At 39.5% G+C, this 19,195-nt stretch overlaps 1 protein-coding gene across 5 annotated transcripts in view; it reads left to right on the top strand.

Annotated features, from left to right (window-relative positions):
• The window catches only part of Mtmr12 (myotubularin related protein 12), an 81,132-nt gene that overhangs the window by 13,368 nt on the left and 48,569 nt on the right, over positions 1 to 19,195 (top strand). For 4 of the 5 annotated variants that reach the window (XM_058572090.1, XM_046422321.2, XM_046422320.2 and 1 more), the window contains exon 2: positions 18,662 to 18,722. The exons of the other annotated variant lie outside the window; for it this stretch is intronic. In XM_058572090.1, the coding sequence (XP_058428073.1) occupies positions 18,662 to 18,722 (61 nt within the window). The remainder of the gene's footprint in view (positions 1 to 18,661; positions 18,723 to 19,195) is intronic. 5 annotated transcript variants of the gene reach the window in all.

Here is a 19,195-nt window from a genome sequence, read left to right on the forward strand (position 1 = left end):
GGTGTAGTTTTACTGTTTTGGGGTTTTGGGGGGTATCGGGGATTGAACTCAGAGTCACTCGACCACTGAGCCACATCCCCAGTAGTATTTTGTATTTTATTTAGAGATAGGTACTCACTGAGTTGCTTAGCACCTTGCTTTTGCTGAGGCTGGCTTTGAACTTATGGTCCTCCTGCTCAGCTCCCAAGCCACTGGGATAACAAGCATGTGCTACCGCACCCGGCTTTGTTTTATGGCACTAGAGATTGAACCCAGGGCCTCCCCAATGTTAGGCTCTTCAACCAAGCTACAACCCAGCCCTATAGTGTTAATTAGTTGCTATTCTTCCTTTCATTGAGCTGTCAGTCTGGTTCTGATAATGGTAAGACCTGACCTCCATTTCCTTTGAGCATTTTTCTTCCTGTATTCCCAGAGGTGGGAGTTCGGAGATGGGAAGGAGGTACCATGATATCGTAGAAGAGCCTTTGATTATGGAGTTTTTCAATCCTGGTTCAGCCATTTGATGGTGACCTTAAATGTGGGACTTCACTTGAAACTTCTCCTCACCTATAACATGTGGATAGGCATATTCCATGCAGGCTTATTTTGAGGATGAGAAGAAATCAACTATGTATACCCAGCTCAGGACCTGACAGGGGTACCTTTGCTCTTGAATGACTATACCTTATCCACCATGACTAACTTTATTTTCTATCCAGAGGGCCTCCCTTAACTGCAGTTTCTTTTTCAATAAATAGATTCATGATTTCCTTTTTGTCCTCCTGTAGCAGTTATCTTTTCTTGTCCCAACTTCTAGGAGGACTTGAAGTTTGGTAGTGTTGTAAGTCCTGAGCTGACACCTTCAATTCGGCTTAGCTTCCTTCTCTCTCCTTTTAAGTCAGCAGCCCCTTTCTCTTCCTAGACACCTGTACTCCAAACCAGTCACAGTCCCCAGGGTGCCTTCTGTGATAGTCTGTGTTTTTACGAATTGCCACCCTTCCTGTCTAGTATCCCCCTTTGTGTCTGAGTTCACTTTCTGCAAGAGCTTGACTGTCCTCTCCACCTCCCACCTCTTTCTATCTGTACCTCTCAAGAGATCATCTGCACACCACGGCCAGGCTCCTGCTGAGTTCAGTCTTCATGTTGTCATTTTCCCACCTGAGAGCCCTCTGCTTCTCCTGCCCCTTCCACTGATCCAAATCTTAACAAGCTTTAAAGGCTCATGCAGGATCTCAGCCTGCTTCTGGTTTTGTTGAAAGAGCATCAGCTTGGATTTGGGAAGCCTGAGCTCTGGCCAATTTTTGTGTGACCTTGAGGTCTCATTTCCTATAGAGTTTTAAAACATGTTTTGTTCAAGGAACCTTTTAGAGAATCAGATATGTAAAGTAAATACAAAAAATTAAAATAAAAATTTTTACATAGGAGACATAATTATACCGTAGGGGAGGGAGGCACTGTAGTAATCTACATTTTCAATTATGGGAATCTGGTGAGCAATCTCTACAGACTGGGAAGGAGAGGTCTCCAGCTGTTAGATCATCTAAAATTTTTCAAAATTTTAGGTAACTGAACTCTTCCCTTATCCCTTGTTGAGAACTGCTATTTCAAAAGAAATCATGGAAAACTCAACAATATGTAGAGAGAAAGGAGAGATGTGAGAAGCAGTTTGACAAGCTCCTGGCTGAGCAGTATCTAGGCCCTTGTTCCTTCAGCCTCTGCAGCCTTGTCTGTCCTCATAACTGGCATCACTTTTTTTTTTTTTTGGTCTGTATATGAGTTGTCTGCACTTCTGGTTCTTAGTGATTAGCATCATTCAGAGGCTTTTTTTCTTCTATTGAATATGTTTTGAAGATTTTTGGTTGTGAGATATGTTAGGCTTTTTTTTTTTCTTTCTTTTCTTTCTTTTTTTTTTTTTTTTTGCAGCTGCACACATGCTATGCAGGTGCTCTGCCGCTGAGCTGCATCCCCAGCCCCTGTGTTAGGTCTTTAGAGTGATCCCTGACTCCAGTCTCAGTCTCTATGCCCCAGTAATCAGTTCTGGCATAAGGTGCTTTGCCTTGAAATACTCCTTTTACTAATAGTATGGCAGTTAGTTGTTAAACCAGTGACATGTCCTGGTGCTTGAAGCCCAGTTGTTCCCCTGTTATGTCTCTGACTGCTCTTTTGCTTCCACAGGCAACTCCTTACTCCATCAGGTATATAGGTTCTCTTTGTTGGGTGTGACTCAGAGAGTGAGAGAACCAAGCCAGTCAATTGTTTGGTGAAGTCAGACCTGTAGTTCTGTGGATTCACTGGCATTTGGGTCTTACCATTTTTTCTCTGACTTGAATTTCTTACTAGGGAGAGTTTGATATAGTGTTTGGATTGTTTAAAGGCTTAATAAATTCTGGTGAGGATCATTCTTGCTAAGAAGTATGAATAAGAAATGCTTTTACTGCCTTCAATAAAGAATGAGCTGTCAAAACAGAGTGAGGAAATCAGTGTACACCCTAGTGACCAGTTACTATCTTCCTTTTAAAAAAAAGAGAGAGAGAGAGAGAAATCTAAGGCAAGGGCAAACAACAACAACAATTACAACAAAAACAAAAAATAGTAAGTCTAAATGTGAAAGAAAGGATTTTTAATTGCCACATGAGTAAGTAATATTGCTTAGCTATCAGAGTAGTGTACTTTTTTACAAGTCCTTGCTGGTTTCCCCACCCTAGAAATTTGTTACAGTTGAAAGGACATTAGAAGGTGTTACTTTGTAAGAAGAAAGGGGTTTAAAATTGGTGGTTGCCAAAATATTCTTTATGGGGTGATGAAAATGCTCTAAAATTAATTATGGTGATGGTTATACAACTCTATGAATATATCAAACACCATTTTAATACTTTGTATTATTAAACTCTTTAAATAGGTGAGTTGTGGAACTGGTTTCTTCTAGGCAGGAGGAGCCATACTAGGTGCACAGAGAAAGAGTAGACACTGCGGATGAGTTGGCTTCTCCCTCAGCCCTACCCAAACAGAGTAGGGTTGATGTCTGGGCCATACACCTTTAAGTTCTAGCCATTGTGAGCAGTTTTTATGTCTTATTTATTATTTCATCAGTTTCTGTTGATTAATTTTCCTCCTGATTTATCAACTAACCAGACCTGCTCAGGGCGACAACTCACAGGGATCAGGCACAAGGGGGCAGGGACTGTAGGGAGGGGAAGGTTTTTTCACAAATCATTGTGACCTCAAGGACTATTTCAGAGAAGGGGCATGTGCAGCAGAGGAACCACCAGAGGACATCAGCGGTCCTTCCTCTCCATTGTCCCGGTTTCCACATTAGGTTCCCAAGATGTGCTTGGGTAGCACAGAGAGTGCAAAGTAGTAGTGTAGGATGTTTTGTGTTGTTAAAAATATTAAAGAAAAATAGTAGTCACATTTTCTCAGATTTCCACAAGCATAACAAAATCTGAACCCAGCCAATTATGGGGATCTGGTGAGCAATCTCTACAGACTGGGAAGGGGAGGTCTCCAGCTGTTAGATCATCTAAAATCTAGGGGTGTAGTTTTCTACATGACATAAGGTGTAAGAAAAATGCCCAACCCTGGGTCATAAACACCTTTAAGTTCTAGCCATTGTGAGTAGTTTTTATGTCTTATTTATTATTTTATCAGTTTCTGTTGATTAATTTTCTTCCTGATTATGGATCACATTTTTTTATCATGTCCAGAAATTTTTGCCCAAATGCTGTGCATTATGACTTGAAGACATTTAAATGTATTTTTTAGGAGGGGGAAAAACAAATAATTAGGTAGGAAAATATCAATCTCGGCTATGTTTTTAATTTCCAGAGCTGACATTTAGATAGCAACTCATTGCTTGCAGGCCAGAACAGAGTGGGAGGTAAAATTAGAAGGCAAAAGTACAAAGGAAGGAGGGAGGGAAGGAGGAAGGAAAGAAAGAAGGAAAGCAGGCAGGCAAGCCAATGTTTAAAAAACAAGAAAAAAAGATTAAGGATCAAGGTTTTTAGAGAGAGAATTTTTTAATATTTTTATTTTTTAGTTTTCAGCAGACACAACATCTTTGTTTGTGTGTGGTGCTGAGGATCGAATCCGGGCCTCACGCATGCCAGGCGAGCGCGCTACCGCTTGAGCCACATCCCCAGCCCTCAAATCAGGTTTGATGGCACACACCTGTATTCCCAGTGGCTTGGGAGACTGAGTTAAAAGGATCACAAGTTCAAAGCCAGCCGCAGCAACTTAGGCCCTAAGCAACTAACAAGACTCTGTCTCAAAATAAAAAATAAAAAGGGTTGGGGATGTGGCTCATTGCTTAAGTGCCCCTGGTTTCAATCCCTGATACCAGGAAAAAAGAAAAAAGAAAGAAAGAAAAGAAAAAGAAGTTTAAGGATCAGAAGTACTAAAGTTGATGTCAGAATGTCTGAAAATGAGTTCTGGCTTTACCATCTATTTAGCTATATGAACCTTGGGCATATTATTAAATTTTCAGAGCTTCATTGGATTTATCTGTAAAGTAGGGATGCAAATACCTTACAGGATTGTCAAGTGACATGAGACATATGAAAGTGGTCACAGTAAAACCGCCAACAAATTATATTTTTGTGTGTTTAGTTAGATGTATATCTTTGTAACAGCACTTAGTCTGTAAATGCTGTCTGGAGTTTCCAAATAGCCTTATGAGATAAGCATTTTTTATGGTTGATAACTGATTTGCATAATAAGTATTTAAACAGCAGAGTCCTTAAAGACTAGGTACAGTCATCTATGTATGTGGTCTGTTACCTTGGGACCAGACAGAGATTGTCAGTTAGTCTTACTGCATGTCTGCCTCCCTGGCTTCAGATGCTGTTTCTCTTGGTTTATTGTCAGAGTAATTGGAGCTTGTAACTGCCACAGGCAGTGTATAGTTAGGGGAATAGAGCTGTGGTCAGCAGCAAAGCTATTACCTGGTCATGCTTTCAGAGGCTTATGGAATGAGCCTGCTAGTCAGGCTGACTCTGAGAGAGCCAACCCCTCCAGCCAGAAGCTGGCAATCAGCAGCTCTAGGAACTAACTGTAGGAAACAGATCCTATTTCTCTTTCTAGCTCCCTAGAACTGGATAAGGGATGGATTCATTCAGACTCTAGTCTGTATCCTCAATGAGAAGTCTTAAAGTCTGATTTTGAGTATGCCCCTGCTCCATCAATGAAACTAAAGTATATTTCAGAAAGCTAGCTAAGGGAAAAATGGAACAGTAGTTCAGTTGAACCTGGCACTAATCATATACATAGAGTGTTAGTGAGCTTTCTATCACTTTAACAGCTTAAAAGCAAAGGTTTATTTTGGCTCACAGTTTTGGAAGTTCAATCCTTGTTTGCTTGACTTTTTTGCTTTTGGGCCTGTGGCAAGGCAGCACATGGTGCCAGGAAAATGTGCTAGGGCAAACTGCTCCCTTCATGGCCAGGATATAGGAAAAAAGGAATGGACTTGGGTTTCACAATCCCCTTTGAGAGCATGCCTGCAGTGACCTAAACACCTCCCACTAGGCCCAACCTTTTTTATTTTTTTCCTTCTTCTCTTTTTATTTTTTCCTTTTTTTGAGGCCTCGTGCAATCTCCAGCCCTTTTTAGTTTTTATTTTGAGACAGGGTCTCACTAAATTGTCCAGTCTGGCCTTAAACTTGCCATCCTCTTGCCTCAGCCTCCCAAGTAGCTGGGATAACAGATGTGTGCTACCACCCCCAGCTAGACTTCACCTCTTAAAGTTTCCATCACCTACCAGTAGCACCAAGCTGTGGACTAAGCCTTTAGCACATGGGCTTTTGATGGACATTTCAGGTCTTAACTGTAGCACTTGGAACTTAATTTATTTATTTTTGGTACCAGGGATTGAACCCAGGGGCATTTCACCTCTGAACCTTATGCCCAGCCCTTTTTATTTTTTATTTTGAGATGGGGTCTTGCTTAAGGCCTCACTAAGTTGCTGAGGCTGCCTTTGAAATTGAGATCCTTCTGCCCCAGTCCCCCGAACCTCTGGGATTACAGATGTACACCTCTGTGCCCGGCTTGGGGATTTTTAATAGAACTATTTCTTTACCTCTGAAGAACTATGTCTAGGCCGGGCACAGTGGCACATGCCTATAATACCAGCAGCTGGGGAGGCTGAAGATGGAGGAGGATCATGAGTTCAAAGTCAGTCTCAGCAACTTAGTAAGGCCCTAAGTTGCTCAGTGAGACTCTGTCTCTAACTAAAATACAAAATAGGGCTGGGGATGTGGCTCAGTAGTTGAGTGCTCCTGAGTTCAGTCCCCAGTACCTGCTCCACCCCCACACACACACACACAAAAAGAACTATGTCTGGCATTAAAGAACATTACCAGGATCAAGAAGTATTTGTCTTTTTGTATTTTTTCATGTATGTGTACTTTCAGTAGACTTTCATTAACAATATACTTTATCAGGAGTTATATACTAGGAGTTGAAGCTTAAAGTCCATAAAGATATAACCTAAGCCCTCGATTTGTGTCTTTGATTGGCCAGACAGACTAGGTAAGAGATTATTGCACTACAGTGTGAAAAGTGCTGCAATGGAATCATATACAGAATATGATTTGGGCACCCAGAAAAGATGTCCCCCCCCCCACTTTCTGATGGAGAAAGTTTCAATCCAAGAAAGCTTCACAAAGGGCTTGTACTGTGTGGACAGAGGATTGAATGGGGAGTTGGATGGACAGGACTGGGGATAGTAGATTGGGTGGGCCTAGTAGGTGCATGGGGGCTAGACAGAGGTGGTTAGATGGGCAGTCACAGGAGCATGTGAAGGATGGTGACCTGAGGTAAGAGAGCAGCAACAGGCAGGGGCAGATGTAGATGGATTTATAGGTGTTCAGAAAGCAGAGCACAGTATGTAAGAGGTGGGAATAGTTAAGAGTGACTTCCAGGTTTCTGGTATGATTAGGTAAGCTATCCAGAGCCCACAGGAGCAGGCTTGCCATCCTCTTGCCTCAGCCTCCCAAGTAGCTGGGATAACACTAGGGAACGGAGGTGATGATGAGCTGGTTTGAAATGTGAATTTTAAGGATCTGAGGGACATTCTAGTACAGGCAGCTGGAAGGCTTTAGGGTGTCCAGGTCCGAAGCTCTGACGACAGATCTTGGTGAAGAACCATTCGGGGTCATCAGCCAAAAGTATTGAAATACCTGATCAGAACTCATCCAGGGAACACAGGCCTTATGAGGAGGTCAGAGGACCCTGTATTTAGGATATTCAGGAGCTGTTTGTTGAAATGAACTGGTATATATGAGAAATAAATTTGTTGTGCAACTCTTGGAGGAACCAGACATATAGCTTGAGTGTTGATTTAGCCTTATTGGAGCCCTGTGATTTGGGCTACTCCTTCTCAGGAACAGAGAAGCAAAGAGATCAGATTGACAACTTTCTCATTGCTGACTGATGTGGGTTCCAGTAGGTGTGTCTTCTTTGGACTGTATGCTTGTTGAAGAATGGGTGACAGTTCTCAAACTCCTGTATCTTGTCTGGGGTAGACATTGTTAGAAGAGGAAAGCTTCTGGCTCAGCATGGGTGAGGTTCTTAGATGTCATGGGTAAAGTAGTAACTGTGCATCCTGGGAATTGTTTATTCACCGTGGGAGCTAGAACAGATACAGTTGGCTCCTTTTGATCTGTGAGATAAAGCATAAGGAAATTGAAAGACTTATTTTTTATGATCTTATCCTCTTTTTAAAGTAAAACAAACAAATAAAAAAGAGTAGCCATAACATTTAGATAAACTTTGAAATATGAAATTAACAACAACAAAAACCTAGCCCTGATCCTACCCCTTTGACAGAACTACTCTTCATTTCCATCATGCCTCTATTCTAATTGAATTTAGAACACTGAGATAACCTAGTTTTAAAAACTTGGACATGTTATGGCTCTAGCAGATTTTGCCGTTCTTTTGTGCCATAATAGCAAGCTTTGTGAAAACTAAATGAATGGCAAGAGGTGCTACACAGAGCACATAGTTCATTTTTAAAAGACCCATTTGTTGAAAATTTGTGTAGCTTTCAAATGAGTATTTGAGAAGTCTTTTAGCCTAACCAGTAAAACCAGTTCTTCTCGATTATTAAATAACCACACCTTTTCTTTCTTTTATTCCCTACACATTCACATTTAATGTGATAGTTAATGAGGTTGGCATGGAATTTTATATCACTTTTTATAGCTGCAGAAATAAGATTTGCCCCCATTTTCTGAGTAGGCAGTTGGCAGGGAGTGGCAGAATGAAAAAGTAGCATGACAGAAGGAATAAAGGCATAAGGGGAATTCTGGTCCCCTCTCTGAAACTAGGTGGTGGTTTAAGAAGCTTCTACCACCCCTAAAAGCAAGGGTACTACAGAGGCATTTGGTTGAATCATTTCATTGGCTGCTGGGCAAATTGGCTATGAGATCCACAGCTTTTGCCCTGATGCAGTTCTTTTGGACAGCCTTCATACATGGTGGACTTTAAGGGAATGCTCTCTTTCTTTAGTAAATTAAAATCTGTACCACAAAATAAATAAATAAACCTTTCACTACTTAAAGTTGTTATTAATGAAATGATTCAACAAAATCTTTTTTGTTTGTTTTTCAATACGGGGTATTGAACCCAGGGCTTGGTGCAGTGCTAGGCAAGTGCTCTATCACTATGCTACATCCCCAGCCCTTAACAAAAAACGTGAATACTTAGTGAGTGCAAGACCTGTATTAGATTCGAGGGACAAATATCTGTCCCCAAAGGACTTATAGATGGTGGGGAGATAGACTTAAATAATTATTTCAACAAATATTACATTATAATTGTAAACAGATGTAACAAGAAAGAAACCCATGAGGCTGTTAGAACCTGGTAATTGCCTTAAGGAAATGACTCTTGACCTGAGATCTGATAGCTACACAAAAAATTCACAGGACAAGGGCTGAGGATGTAGCTCAGTGGCAGAGCATTTGTCTAGCACGGGCAAGACCCTGGGTTCAACCCCTTTTACCACAAACAAAAAATTCACAGGGCAAAGAGAGATAGGCATTCCAAATAGAAGGAACAGCCTGTGGAAATGACTGTCAGTGTGGTAGAGCACAAGGCAGATATGGGAGGCCAAAATGGAGAGATGAGGGAAGGCGATAGAAGGAGATCACATTGGGCAAGTAAGTATGGGCCATATTGTGTAGGGCCTTGGAGACCATGTCATCCCATGAGTAAGGCAAAGTGGATTGTGAAAAGGAAAGTGGAAGGATCACTCCTGCCTGAAGAGAGAAGATGGATTAAACAGATGCAAGTAGAACAGTTGCAAAGCCATTGCAGTGGTCTAGGAAAGAGATTGGAATACTTGGAATAGAGTGGTATTGGTGAACATAAAAGAAACTCATGGATTATAGATGTATTTAGTAGATAATATTGGTAGGATCAGGGGACAGATTGGATACTGAGGATGAAATTGAAGGAGGTGTAAAGGGAAACTCAGAGAATGACCTCTAGATTATATGCTCTTTGAGGCAGACGCAGAATTTCTGTGTAGTACGTAGCAATGTTTTCTGTAGGTAGAGCTCTCCCAGAGTGCAGTGGATCTGTCCCTTCTCCTTGAACTCTTCAAGGTCAGTTGGAATAAGATCCTAGACACTGATGCCTTGGGGCACAATGGAGTAAGTCATAAGAGATAACTCTGAGCAGGTGTGGATGAAGCCCCAAGGTTCTGTTCCCCATGTGACTGGCCAGTGTCACTTAAGTTCATTATTTGTGAAGGGTAGGTGTTTTCTGCTTCCCCTTCAGCTTCCTTTGGCCTCTCCACAGTGCTCGTTGAGGTTTTGCCTAGGTGATTGTAGGTAGGTGATTGTTTTCATCTGGTTTAGGGGTGTCTAGCCGATCATTCTGTCTTACTCTTCCTCTTTAACTTTATTCCTTCTTTCCACATAAGAGGCATCTGATAAGAACACAGACAGCCAGTGTACGTGGGCTTGAATTCCACCTCAACATGTACCAGTTGGTGTTTTCATCTGTAAAATGGAGATGCTTGAGGATATAACTCTACTTCAGAGACTTGCTGTGAGGATTAAATGAGTTAATAAATGTAAAGCTCATATAGGAGGATTAGATGAATTCTAGATAGGGAAGAGGGGTGGGAGGGGAAGGGAGGGGGCAGGGGACTAGCAAGGATGGTGGAATGTGATGGACATCATTATACAAAGTATATGTATGAAGACTTGAATTGGGTGTCAACATACTTTATATACAAACAGATATGAAAAATTGTGGTATATGTGTGTAGTAAGAATTATAATGCAAAAGTACATGTATAAAGGCATAAATTGGCGTGAACATACTTTATATACAAGGATATGAAAAATTGTGCTATATATATGAAATAAGAATTGTAATGCATTTCACTACTGTCGTGTATTTAAAAAAATAAAATCAATAAAAGATAAAAAAATGAAAATAAACAAAATAAATAAAAAGCTCATTAAACAATGCTTGGCACTTATGGCTTAGTAAATGTTTATTGTTTAGCTCTCTACCTCAGGGCTGGCCCTGTACCTACTTTGGAAAGAGGGACAGTAGACTTTGGCATTCACAGATTGGATAGATGTGATCTTTACAGTCCACAAGCAACCCGCGAGTCAAGTTGTAGTAATTTATAATCTGCTAAGGAAGAAATTATATGTACTCATTCAGTTGTGAATGTCAAGTTGCATAGCTTGTAATCATTTGTCCAGTAAACTTGCTGAGGAAGACAGTAGCTTATATGCCATCAGAATAGCATGATCAGGAGTAGGATGCACATGTGGAAATTTTATCTTGTCCAGAACCAACAGAAGTTCACCTCCAGGACTCAGCTCATCCAGATGTGGACTCTTCTGTATCTCGTTAGTATCTACCTCCTTTTTCTTCTCATTAGCTCTGTTTATTTTCCTGATATCAACAAGCAGAGGATGGTATAACTATTTTAAGAATATTGATATACTACCTCCCTATTTGTTAGTACCTTCTTTGTTTTTCTTGTAGAATTAAAAAAAACTGTTTAGAAACACAGAGGTATAAAGAGACTATAGGACATTAACAATGAATACTATCCATTCTGTTCCTCTACTCCCTCCCTGCCAAACAGCAGGTAACTTTTGAAAACCAAATTCAAAGAAAAATTTCAGTCAGCTATTTCTGAGGGGTGAATTTCTTTATGTTTTTTGTTTGCATACGGTGATTTGTTGGAGTTCTTTAGGTTATTTCTCTTCTTAGGACTGGTGTATATTTTAATTGGGGGGGTGGTTGATGTAATTGATGTTGGTTAATTATATGTAAGAATTGCATAGTTTATAATTTTTTGAAGTGTTAACTAGAAAAGGGTTAGATATCAGTGATGATTGAGTACAGTGTCAGACCTTAAATTGCAATGTTTGAGTGCTTATATCAGTTATTTTCAATTTATTACCAATTTACAGCAACTATATCTATTTGCAATAATAGTAACCAAGCATGTTGGCATGTGCTGATAATCCCAGCTACTCAGGAGGCTGAGGCCAGATGATCACAAATTTGAGGCCAGCCTTGGCAACTTAATGAGACCTTGCCTCAAAATAAAAAACAAAAAAAGCTGGGATATAGCTCTGTGGTAAAGCACCCATGGGTTTAGTCCTCAGTACCAAAAAAAAAAAAAAAAAAGTCTACACTTTTGGTCTTTGGTCTTATGGTGAATTCAAAGTATGTTCTTTGCAAAATATGAATATAGGATTCACAGTGATAAGAGCTAAATCACTGTGGACTTCTAGAAAACACATCCTATTAATAGAAAAATACCATTTTATTTATTTTTCTATGGTTGTAGATATTCTTGTGTAGTCAGAGTCTTATAGAATTAGGGCCAACTTCGGTATTGCAGGTTTTCAGAGTTTCTGAATCACAGGAAAAAGAATGAGGGACCTCCTGAGTACAGTTATTTTAACGTGGAAAACAACTGTGAGAGAAAAAATTATTGTACTCATGTGACAGAACCTTGAACAGTTTCATCTCTTAAGTATTATATTTAAATTATTTGTTTACTCATGAAAGGAAAGGAAGAAGCAGCACAGACTGCTATGTTCAATAGTTATAACAATTCCATTTACTAAATACTGGTGCCAGCTGTTTACAAATATAAACAGCTTGAAGCTTTTCTATTAGGTGGGACTTTTTCCATTTTATGTAGGAATAAATTGAAGTTTAGTTTAAGTGACATGCCCAGTTATGTCTGTAGGCACCAGAGCCAGATTTGGACTGTGTTCCCCAAATCTGTATTATTTCTGTTTTTAATTCATGCACAGAAAGAAGATTAGAGAAATATGGGGAAAGGCATATTGGTATTATGCTATATTTATAGTACAACTTTTTGCTTTAAAAAAGGTAAATTTTGTTTTAAGATACACATGTAGATGCAAATTTGTGGATGCAACTAGATTTTTCTCAGATTTTCTATTTAGTGGAGAAAACAAAGAGTATTAAATGTTCATTCTAGAAAAATAGGGCAACTTTGAGGAAGTGCAGTGTCTGTGTTTTTTGTCCTTTTAACATTTTGTTGCAATGGAAAGAAATTGTGTTTTGGAATCTTTAGGGATCTTGAGGGATGTTGCCTATTAAGAGTCTGTTCCTCTGTTGGATGAAATTCATATCACTACAGTAATTTCAGTTTTTGACTGAAAGCTATTGATTTGAGCATTTATAAGCATTTTGACCTATGAGAGTGTCTTTGTGAACCCCCACCTGGTTCTTTTCAAGGTCATTGGTCTTTCTGGTAGGGAGGGCCCTTTTCTGACTTTTGTGAGGTACCCTCAGGTCCATCGACTTTTGACAAGATGTGTGCTCTGAAGGTGAACTTGGTAAGAAATCAGAGAACTGACTTTTTGTTAACTAGTTGAGTGAAAATAACCAGGCCGCCTCTTGGTCTTTTTAGCAGATCTTCAGGAGCTGTAGCTGACTTTAACTTTTGTGTGTTTTTATCCTGTATGTGGCAGTTCCTTGTACAGTGAAATACAGTTCTCTTAAGAGATTTCTTCTAATTTGTTCTAATCAGTTTTGTAGTAAAACTGGTTTCAACTTCTACAAGCAAACAGCAGAAAGATTGTGAGTCCTGAGTTAGGATAGGGCTTGGGCTAATACTTGACTAGTAACTTGTTTTTCCTCTAAAATCTAAGGCAGGTTATTGATTCTCCCTAAATCTGTTTCCTCTTCACAAAATGGAGGTAATACTAGAATTGTTATGAGAAGTAATGAGATACTAATGAAGAGTACTTATCTTGCACATAATAGAAACTTACTGATAGTTGGCTTTTATCATTAGAATTAAAAGCATTTAGTTGTGGTGGAATCAGTCTGGCAAAAAGATTGTGGAGGACTTTGATATCTGTTTTGCAGAGTTGGACATGTTTTTATTACTGCTCAGAAGTCTTTTTGACTTATGATTTTGGGCAGTATTCCAAATAGGTGAAAGGTTGCTATATGATCTAGGTTTGGAATGAATAGGGTCTTGGTATAGTTGATTTAGTTGCTTTTGAGGCAGGGGCTTGCATGTATTTGATTTGGTTATTTTTCTTAGACACTGGCTCTTCAACAGCAGTGTACTTTGTTGTTCTGACCTTTCCTTTCCCTATATGCAGTGCTGAAGGAAGTCAGATGAATAGCAGCAACTTTAGTAGGAAGTTGAATGCTCTCAGGAATCTTGGTGGTTTTTCTGTCATCCTCTTCCAATGTAGAATTATCTCATGCTTAATAAAATATTGGCTCCTGGATGACCTAACTGCTTTTTGAGTTTTCCCTTTTCTCTATCAAATTGATTTTTGGTCAGCAGCATAGTGCCAACATTAAAACATATTTAACCTTGTTCTGGGGAAAAAGAGGAGTCAATACTTCTAAAATGAAAAATGTACACTGTGTTTTTGAGGCATCTGATAAAATGAGGGTGAGTGGGAAAAGGTCACATTGCCTCCTCCTTTTTCCTTTCAGGAAATGCTCCAGGTAACAGGTATTCTCAGGGATGAATATCATACATTCTATGACTGATCTGGGATGTTGAGAATGGAGACCCATTTCTTTTCTCTCCTGCTCTTTCCTTCCTTCCCTTCCCACTTTTCTTCTCTTTTCTCTCTCTCTCTCTCTCTCTCTCTCTCTCTCTCTCTCTCTCTCTCTCTCTCTCATTTATGGTAGGGAGTATTTACTGAAGGTCAAACCCAGGGCCTCACTCATGCTAGGCAAGCACTCTACAATCCTAGCTTTCCTTCTCCATTTCTAATGAGGGAAAGCCACCAAGCACCCTGCCTCCCTCTGAACACAGATACCCAGATTCAAATCATATTGTGATTTTAACCATGCACAGCTCTCTTGTGCATCACCTCACAAAGTACGCAGAACAGCTCTTCATTTTGTTCTTCCAAATTGGACACTGATACTGGGACACTTGCCCAAGGTCTTCCTGGTGTCTTTGTCAAGTAGGAGCCACCCAGGTTCCTGATTTAGTCCAGTGCTTTTTCCTGAAAGTTTGAGATAGTAAATAATATGTGCTTAATTCACTCCCTTGATTAGAATCCTTCAGTTGCTCCCCATTGCCAACAGGATTAAACCCAAACTCCTCAAATTCCTTTAGGCTGTGCTTATATCAGCCATATTTCTTACCTCTCTTGCAACATTACCTGCCTTTATAGGTATTTACAACTTCTCCTTTCTTTCCTCTTCTTTCTGTCCATTTATTAAAATTCTGAACATTCTACATGTGCCATCTCCTCCTCCTCCTCCTCCTCCTCCTCCTCTTCTCCTTCTTCTTGGATTTAACTCAGGGTTTCACACAAGTACTCTACCATTGAGCTACATCATCAACCCTTTCATTTTGAGATAGTCTCACAAAGTTGCTAAAGCTGACTTCAAACTTGCAATCCTTCTGCCTCAATTTCCACAGTAGCTGGGATTACAGGCATGTGTCTCCATACCTGGATTCACATGTGTCATTTTCTTAGAAGGACTGGCTTGAATAGTTACCCGCTCCATCCCATTTGATATTTTTTCTGTTACTGGACCCAAGTCTGTCAGTTCACTGCTCAAAACCCAGTACTCTGTAGATGAGAGTTGGTAAGAAGGAAAGTCAGATTTAGTCAAGGACTGGCAATGAGAAGATGAAGGGGGCTTTTGTCCTAAAGCACCATCTTAGGGAACTTGTGCACACAAAAGTGCTTTTATTGGGAGGTACAGTGGGACAGACAATGGGCGGAAAGATTAAGTGTTGAGTAGGGTCTTCCCTGAATAGGGTCTTCCCATCATCCAGGGCACAATGTCTTTTTTTCTTTGCCTAAAACACTGCAATTGACCTTGACCTGCTGGAGCTATTTCCTGTACTTATTTAGACAAATATTACTTTTCTATAAGTTAAGCATCATCTTTACACTTTCTGATAATCTAAGGGTTAACAAATGTTCTAGGGTCTATAAATCTAAAGAAAGATTATTTAACACTTAACATCTTAATCATTTAGGTGTAACTTTTCTTTAGAATTTAGAGTTCTAGACAAAGAGAGGGGAAGCTAAAGCAACTCTGCTAAATACAACTCCCAAAAGATTGGCCACTGTTAAACTACAGTTAGGTGCTCCTTTTTTGTGCTGCCATACCCTCATATTCATGCTTTGCTAGAGCGTACCCATTGTATATATGATTATGAAGGTGTGTCAGTATTGTTTGTTCTCCTCACTGGACTACAAACTCCTGTTTGCCTTTGGGTGCCTGGTAAAACTAACACTTAGTACCTTAAATTTAGTTTGTCACTTATAAATGACCTTCTTCCTGACCATTTACAAATGTCAGCTACTTTTAGAAGTGTAGCGTGTTCTGCTTTTTTAGTTTAGAAATTACAAAGCTAAGAATAAAATGGATTTTTTTTTGTTAAATTTTAAGTTTTAAAGTCACTTTTTGCCTGGTGTATGTTTGGCAGGAGGGCATTGTATACCTCCATGTCCAGGGATCATGATGGGAACGAGGTGGTAGCAGACAGGGGTATTGATCAGCTGAATGATGGTAAAATCCTATTAGGGTTTTTCTGTTTAGAAACTCCATACATCATGCCCTCACCTAGAGCCCACATACTTGAGACAGTAGATGCTACTTTGAGGACTTTTCTCTGCCAGTCTTACTCATGAGATGATAGCTGTGACATTAGATTCTCCCCTTGGAGGTCTGTATATACTTACTGTACATTGTCATATTGGATGACATGATTCTAATCATCTCTAATTTCTTATTGTTAATCCAGTTGACCTAAGTCAGTATGTTTGTTGACAATTAATAGAATCCTACTCTAGCTAATTTATACTAACAAGATAATTTATGATAACAATACAGGCATGACTCATGGAACTGTGCCAAAGGTATGCTTGGGCCTTACAAAAGCCTGGAAAGCCACGGGAATCCAGGCCATTATTTGTGTGTCTGACAGTGGTGTATCCAATTCTCTGCAGAACAGCTTTATCTCCTTCCCCACATTCATGGCTCAGTTTACAAATCTGTCATTTAAGTAGCCAGCTTGATTTGTGAGCCTTCAGCTAAATAAATAGGAAAGACAAAAGTGAATCACCCCATGTCTGTGGGACCAGTATCCATGTTAGTTTTCTGTGCAGTTGTCTCACTCCAGAGGGTTGTAGGAGCTGGTACCAGTGGTTTAGGGAAAGGGAGCTTTGGGTAGGACAGAATCTTAAAAGGTACCTCTGGGTATTTTTGTTTCTGAAATGTAAAGAAAAAGTTTCACTAAACATTTCAAGAATTAATATAGGTAGTTTTAAGTTAATGTGGAAGATATACTTCTGTTGATTTAACAATAGGCTAGTCTTCTCTGTGCTGGTTCCAGGGTTTGTACCGAGTTCCAAGAACTAGTCAAGATGATCTCTGTAGTTTTCCAACAGTTGACTAAATTTAATGAATAGCTTGCTTTCTTCTCAGATAATGATGGTAGAACCTGTCAAAAATAATTGTGCTTTAATTTGCTTTTTGCAAATGACAGACAATGAAAGTTCTCAATGAGAATTTTTAAATTACAAAAACACTCAATAGTATTTACATATGCAGTAATAGTTCCTCTTGTATAAACCCTAGTGCAGTGCATCAGAATCAGCAGGGGAGCTTTTTATGAAACCAAAGGCCCTGTCTGCATCCTTAAGCTTGTGGTAGAGTGGGTCTGAGTGTCTGTGTATGTAACGGGCTTTCCAGATGACCAAACATGTCCCAAGTTTGAGAAGCATTGCCCCAAGGGACTTGATTTGTGGCCATTGCCTGGAATGGAAATCATAGTCACCTCCACAGTAGACCATGCTCTATATGGGTTCCCTGGAAAAGTTGTGGCATTCTATTGCAGCCTTAAGATGGACTATCTATTCTCCCCCTGCCTCAAGTATGTATAAATTTCTTCTAATTCATTCTGAACTAACAAATTTAGAAAACTTACTATATCTGGATCCTTCTACCAAAAATAAAATAAAGTAATACAGTTTTATTTGTTGACAAAACTTCTTGTGTTTTATAGAATTTTGGGAGGAGGGGGATTGAACTCAGGGGCACTCATTAATTGAGCCACTTCTCCAGCTCTTTTTTGTATTTTATTTAGAGACAGGGTCTCTAAATTGAGTTGTTTAGCACCTTGCTTTTGCTGAAGCTGGTTTTGAACCTATGATCCTCTTGCCTCAGCCTCCTGAGCTGCTGGGATTACAGGCATGTGCTACAGTGCCCAGCCTGTGTTATAGAATTTTCCAATTAAGGTTGGACTGATTATGTTCCCATGGTGGCATTTAATGTGTTTCTTGTCCGAGTGTTTCTTATTAATTAGTAAATTGCCATAAAAGCTCAAGCAGTTTGAGATTAGATATTTTGGCAAGAATACTTCATAGAGGTACGGTAGACTTCATTAGGAGGCTTATTACTGCGTCACTCTTTTTGTTGTCTTAATAGCCATTTATGATCATTATTTTGAAAGCATCATTCATTAAAGTTTGCTAATTATCTTTGCATATCCAATAAATACTGAGCCTGAAATAGAGGAACTTGAAGATACATTTATTGAGAAACAGTCACAGAACAAGTTCTTGATTACCCATTAGGTGGTTGCGCTCCTTGGCACTGTCTTGTGGATTTAGGTAACTAATAGCGGGCAGTGAACATTCTAGCTTTCTCTACTAAGCCTCAGTATGCTATAAAGTAAGTGGATCTGTACCAACTAGGTACAGTCATATTTTCCTATTTTTGCCTTTAAGCCTTTATATGTCAGTTTTCTCTCAAGAACTAATGATCTTTTGCTTTCAATCCTTGATTCTCACTGGATAGAAAGCAGTATTGCTGGAGTGTGTCTTTTCTTTCTGACTCTGTGTACTCTACTTTGCTATGTGGTATTTCAACTTGTTCCTTTACATAAAGGATGCCTACCCCTGCATTTGTGCTTGGGACAACTAATAGTTATCAATCCTAAATAATTAGTTTAATATCTTGATTATCACTAATTTTTTGGAATTTTCTGTCTTCCTTTAGTTAACAAGTTAGCTTGTCAAATAAAGCTCCTGTGGTTTAGTGTGTATTCTATAAGCATGTCTTTATATTACTATGAACCTTTAAACAAAGAAAAATATTATCCTTTGCTCTTCTTCTTCTCCTTCTCCTTCTTCTTCTTTTTTTTTTTTTTTTTTAGGAAATTCACACAAACGAAAAGGAAGTAACAGAGAAGGAAGTAACTCTTCACTTGTTGCCAGGTAACAGTAATGTTAGCCTCATACTTCCAATGCAACTCAAAACCAATGATAAATTACATCATCCCTAGTTTTTCTATATATAAACTTCTTTGTTTTTTATCTTTTGGCATATAACAGTAATGAGTTAGACAAAGATAACAAGGTCTTTAGTTCAATAACTGTACACTTGACTCTTGAGTATTACACTATCTGGAAAAAAAATCTTTCTTGTTTCCTTTTACCCCCAGCTGATGAAAATAAACCTGGGAAATTCTTGCCTCTTTGACAAGCAAATGAGGTTGTCTTACTTGGTCCCATCCAGTATTTGTGGTTTCTGGTCAGGAAAATCCCAGTCCTTGCTGCCCAAGTCTGTAGCTGCCCTTGGACAGTGCAGTTACCCATGCCTCCCAGGGCAGGTGTTGGTAGATGGTCTCACCTGCCATTTGTGCTGGTGTATCTGAGAGTGGGTCCTAGGGATACTGGGGTTTACCAAT

Source organism: Marmota monax, unplaced genomic scaffold (genome assembly GCF_021218885.2).
Source record: "Marmota monax isolate L192 unplaced genomic scaffold, Marmota_monax_Labrador192_F-V1.1 WCK01_AAM20220418_F8-fsc00077, whole genome shotgun sequence".
NCBI lineage: Eukaryota > Metazoa > Chordata > Mammalia > Rodentia > Sciuridae > Marmota > Marmota monax.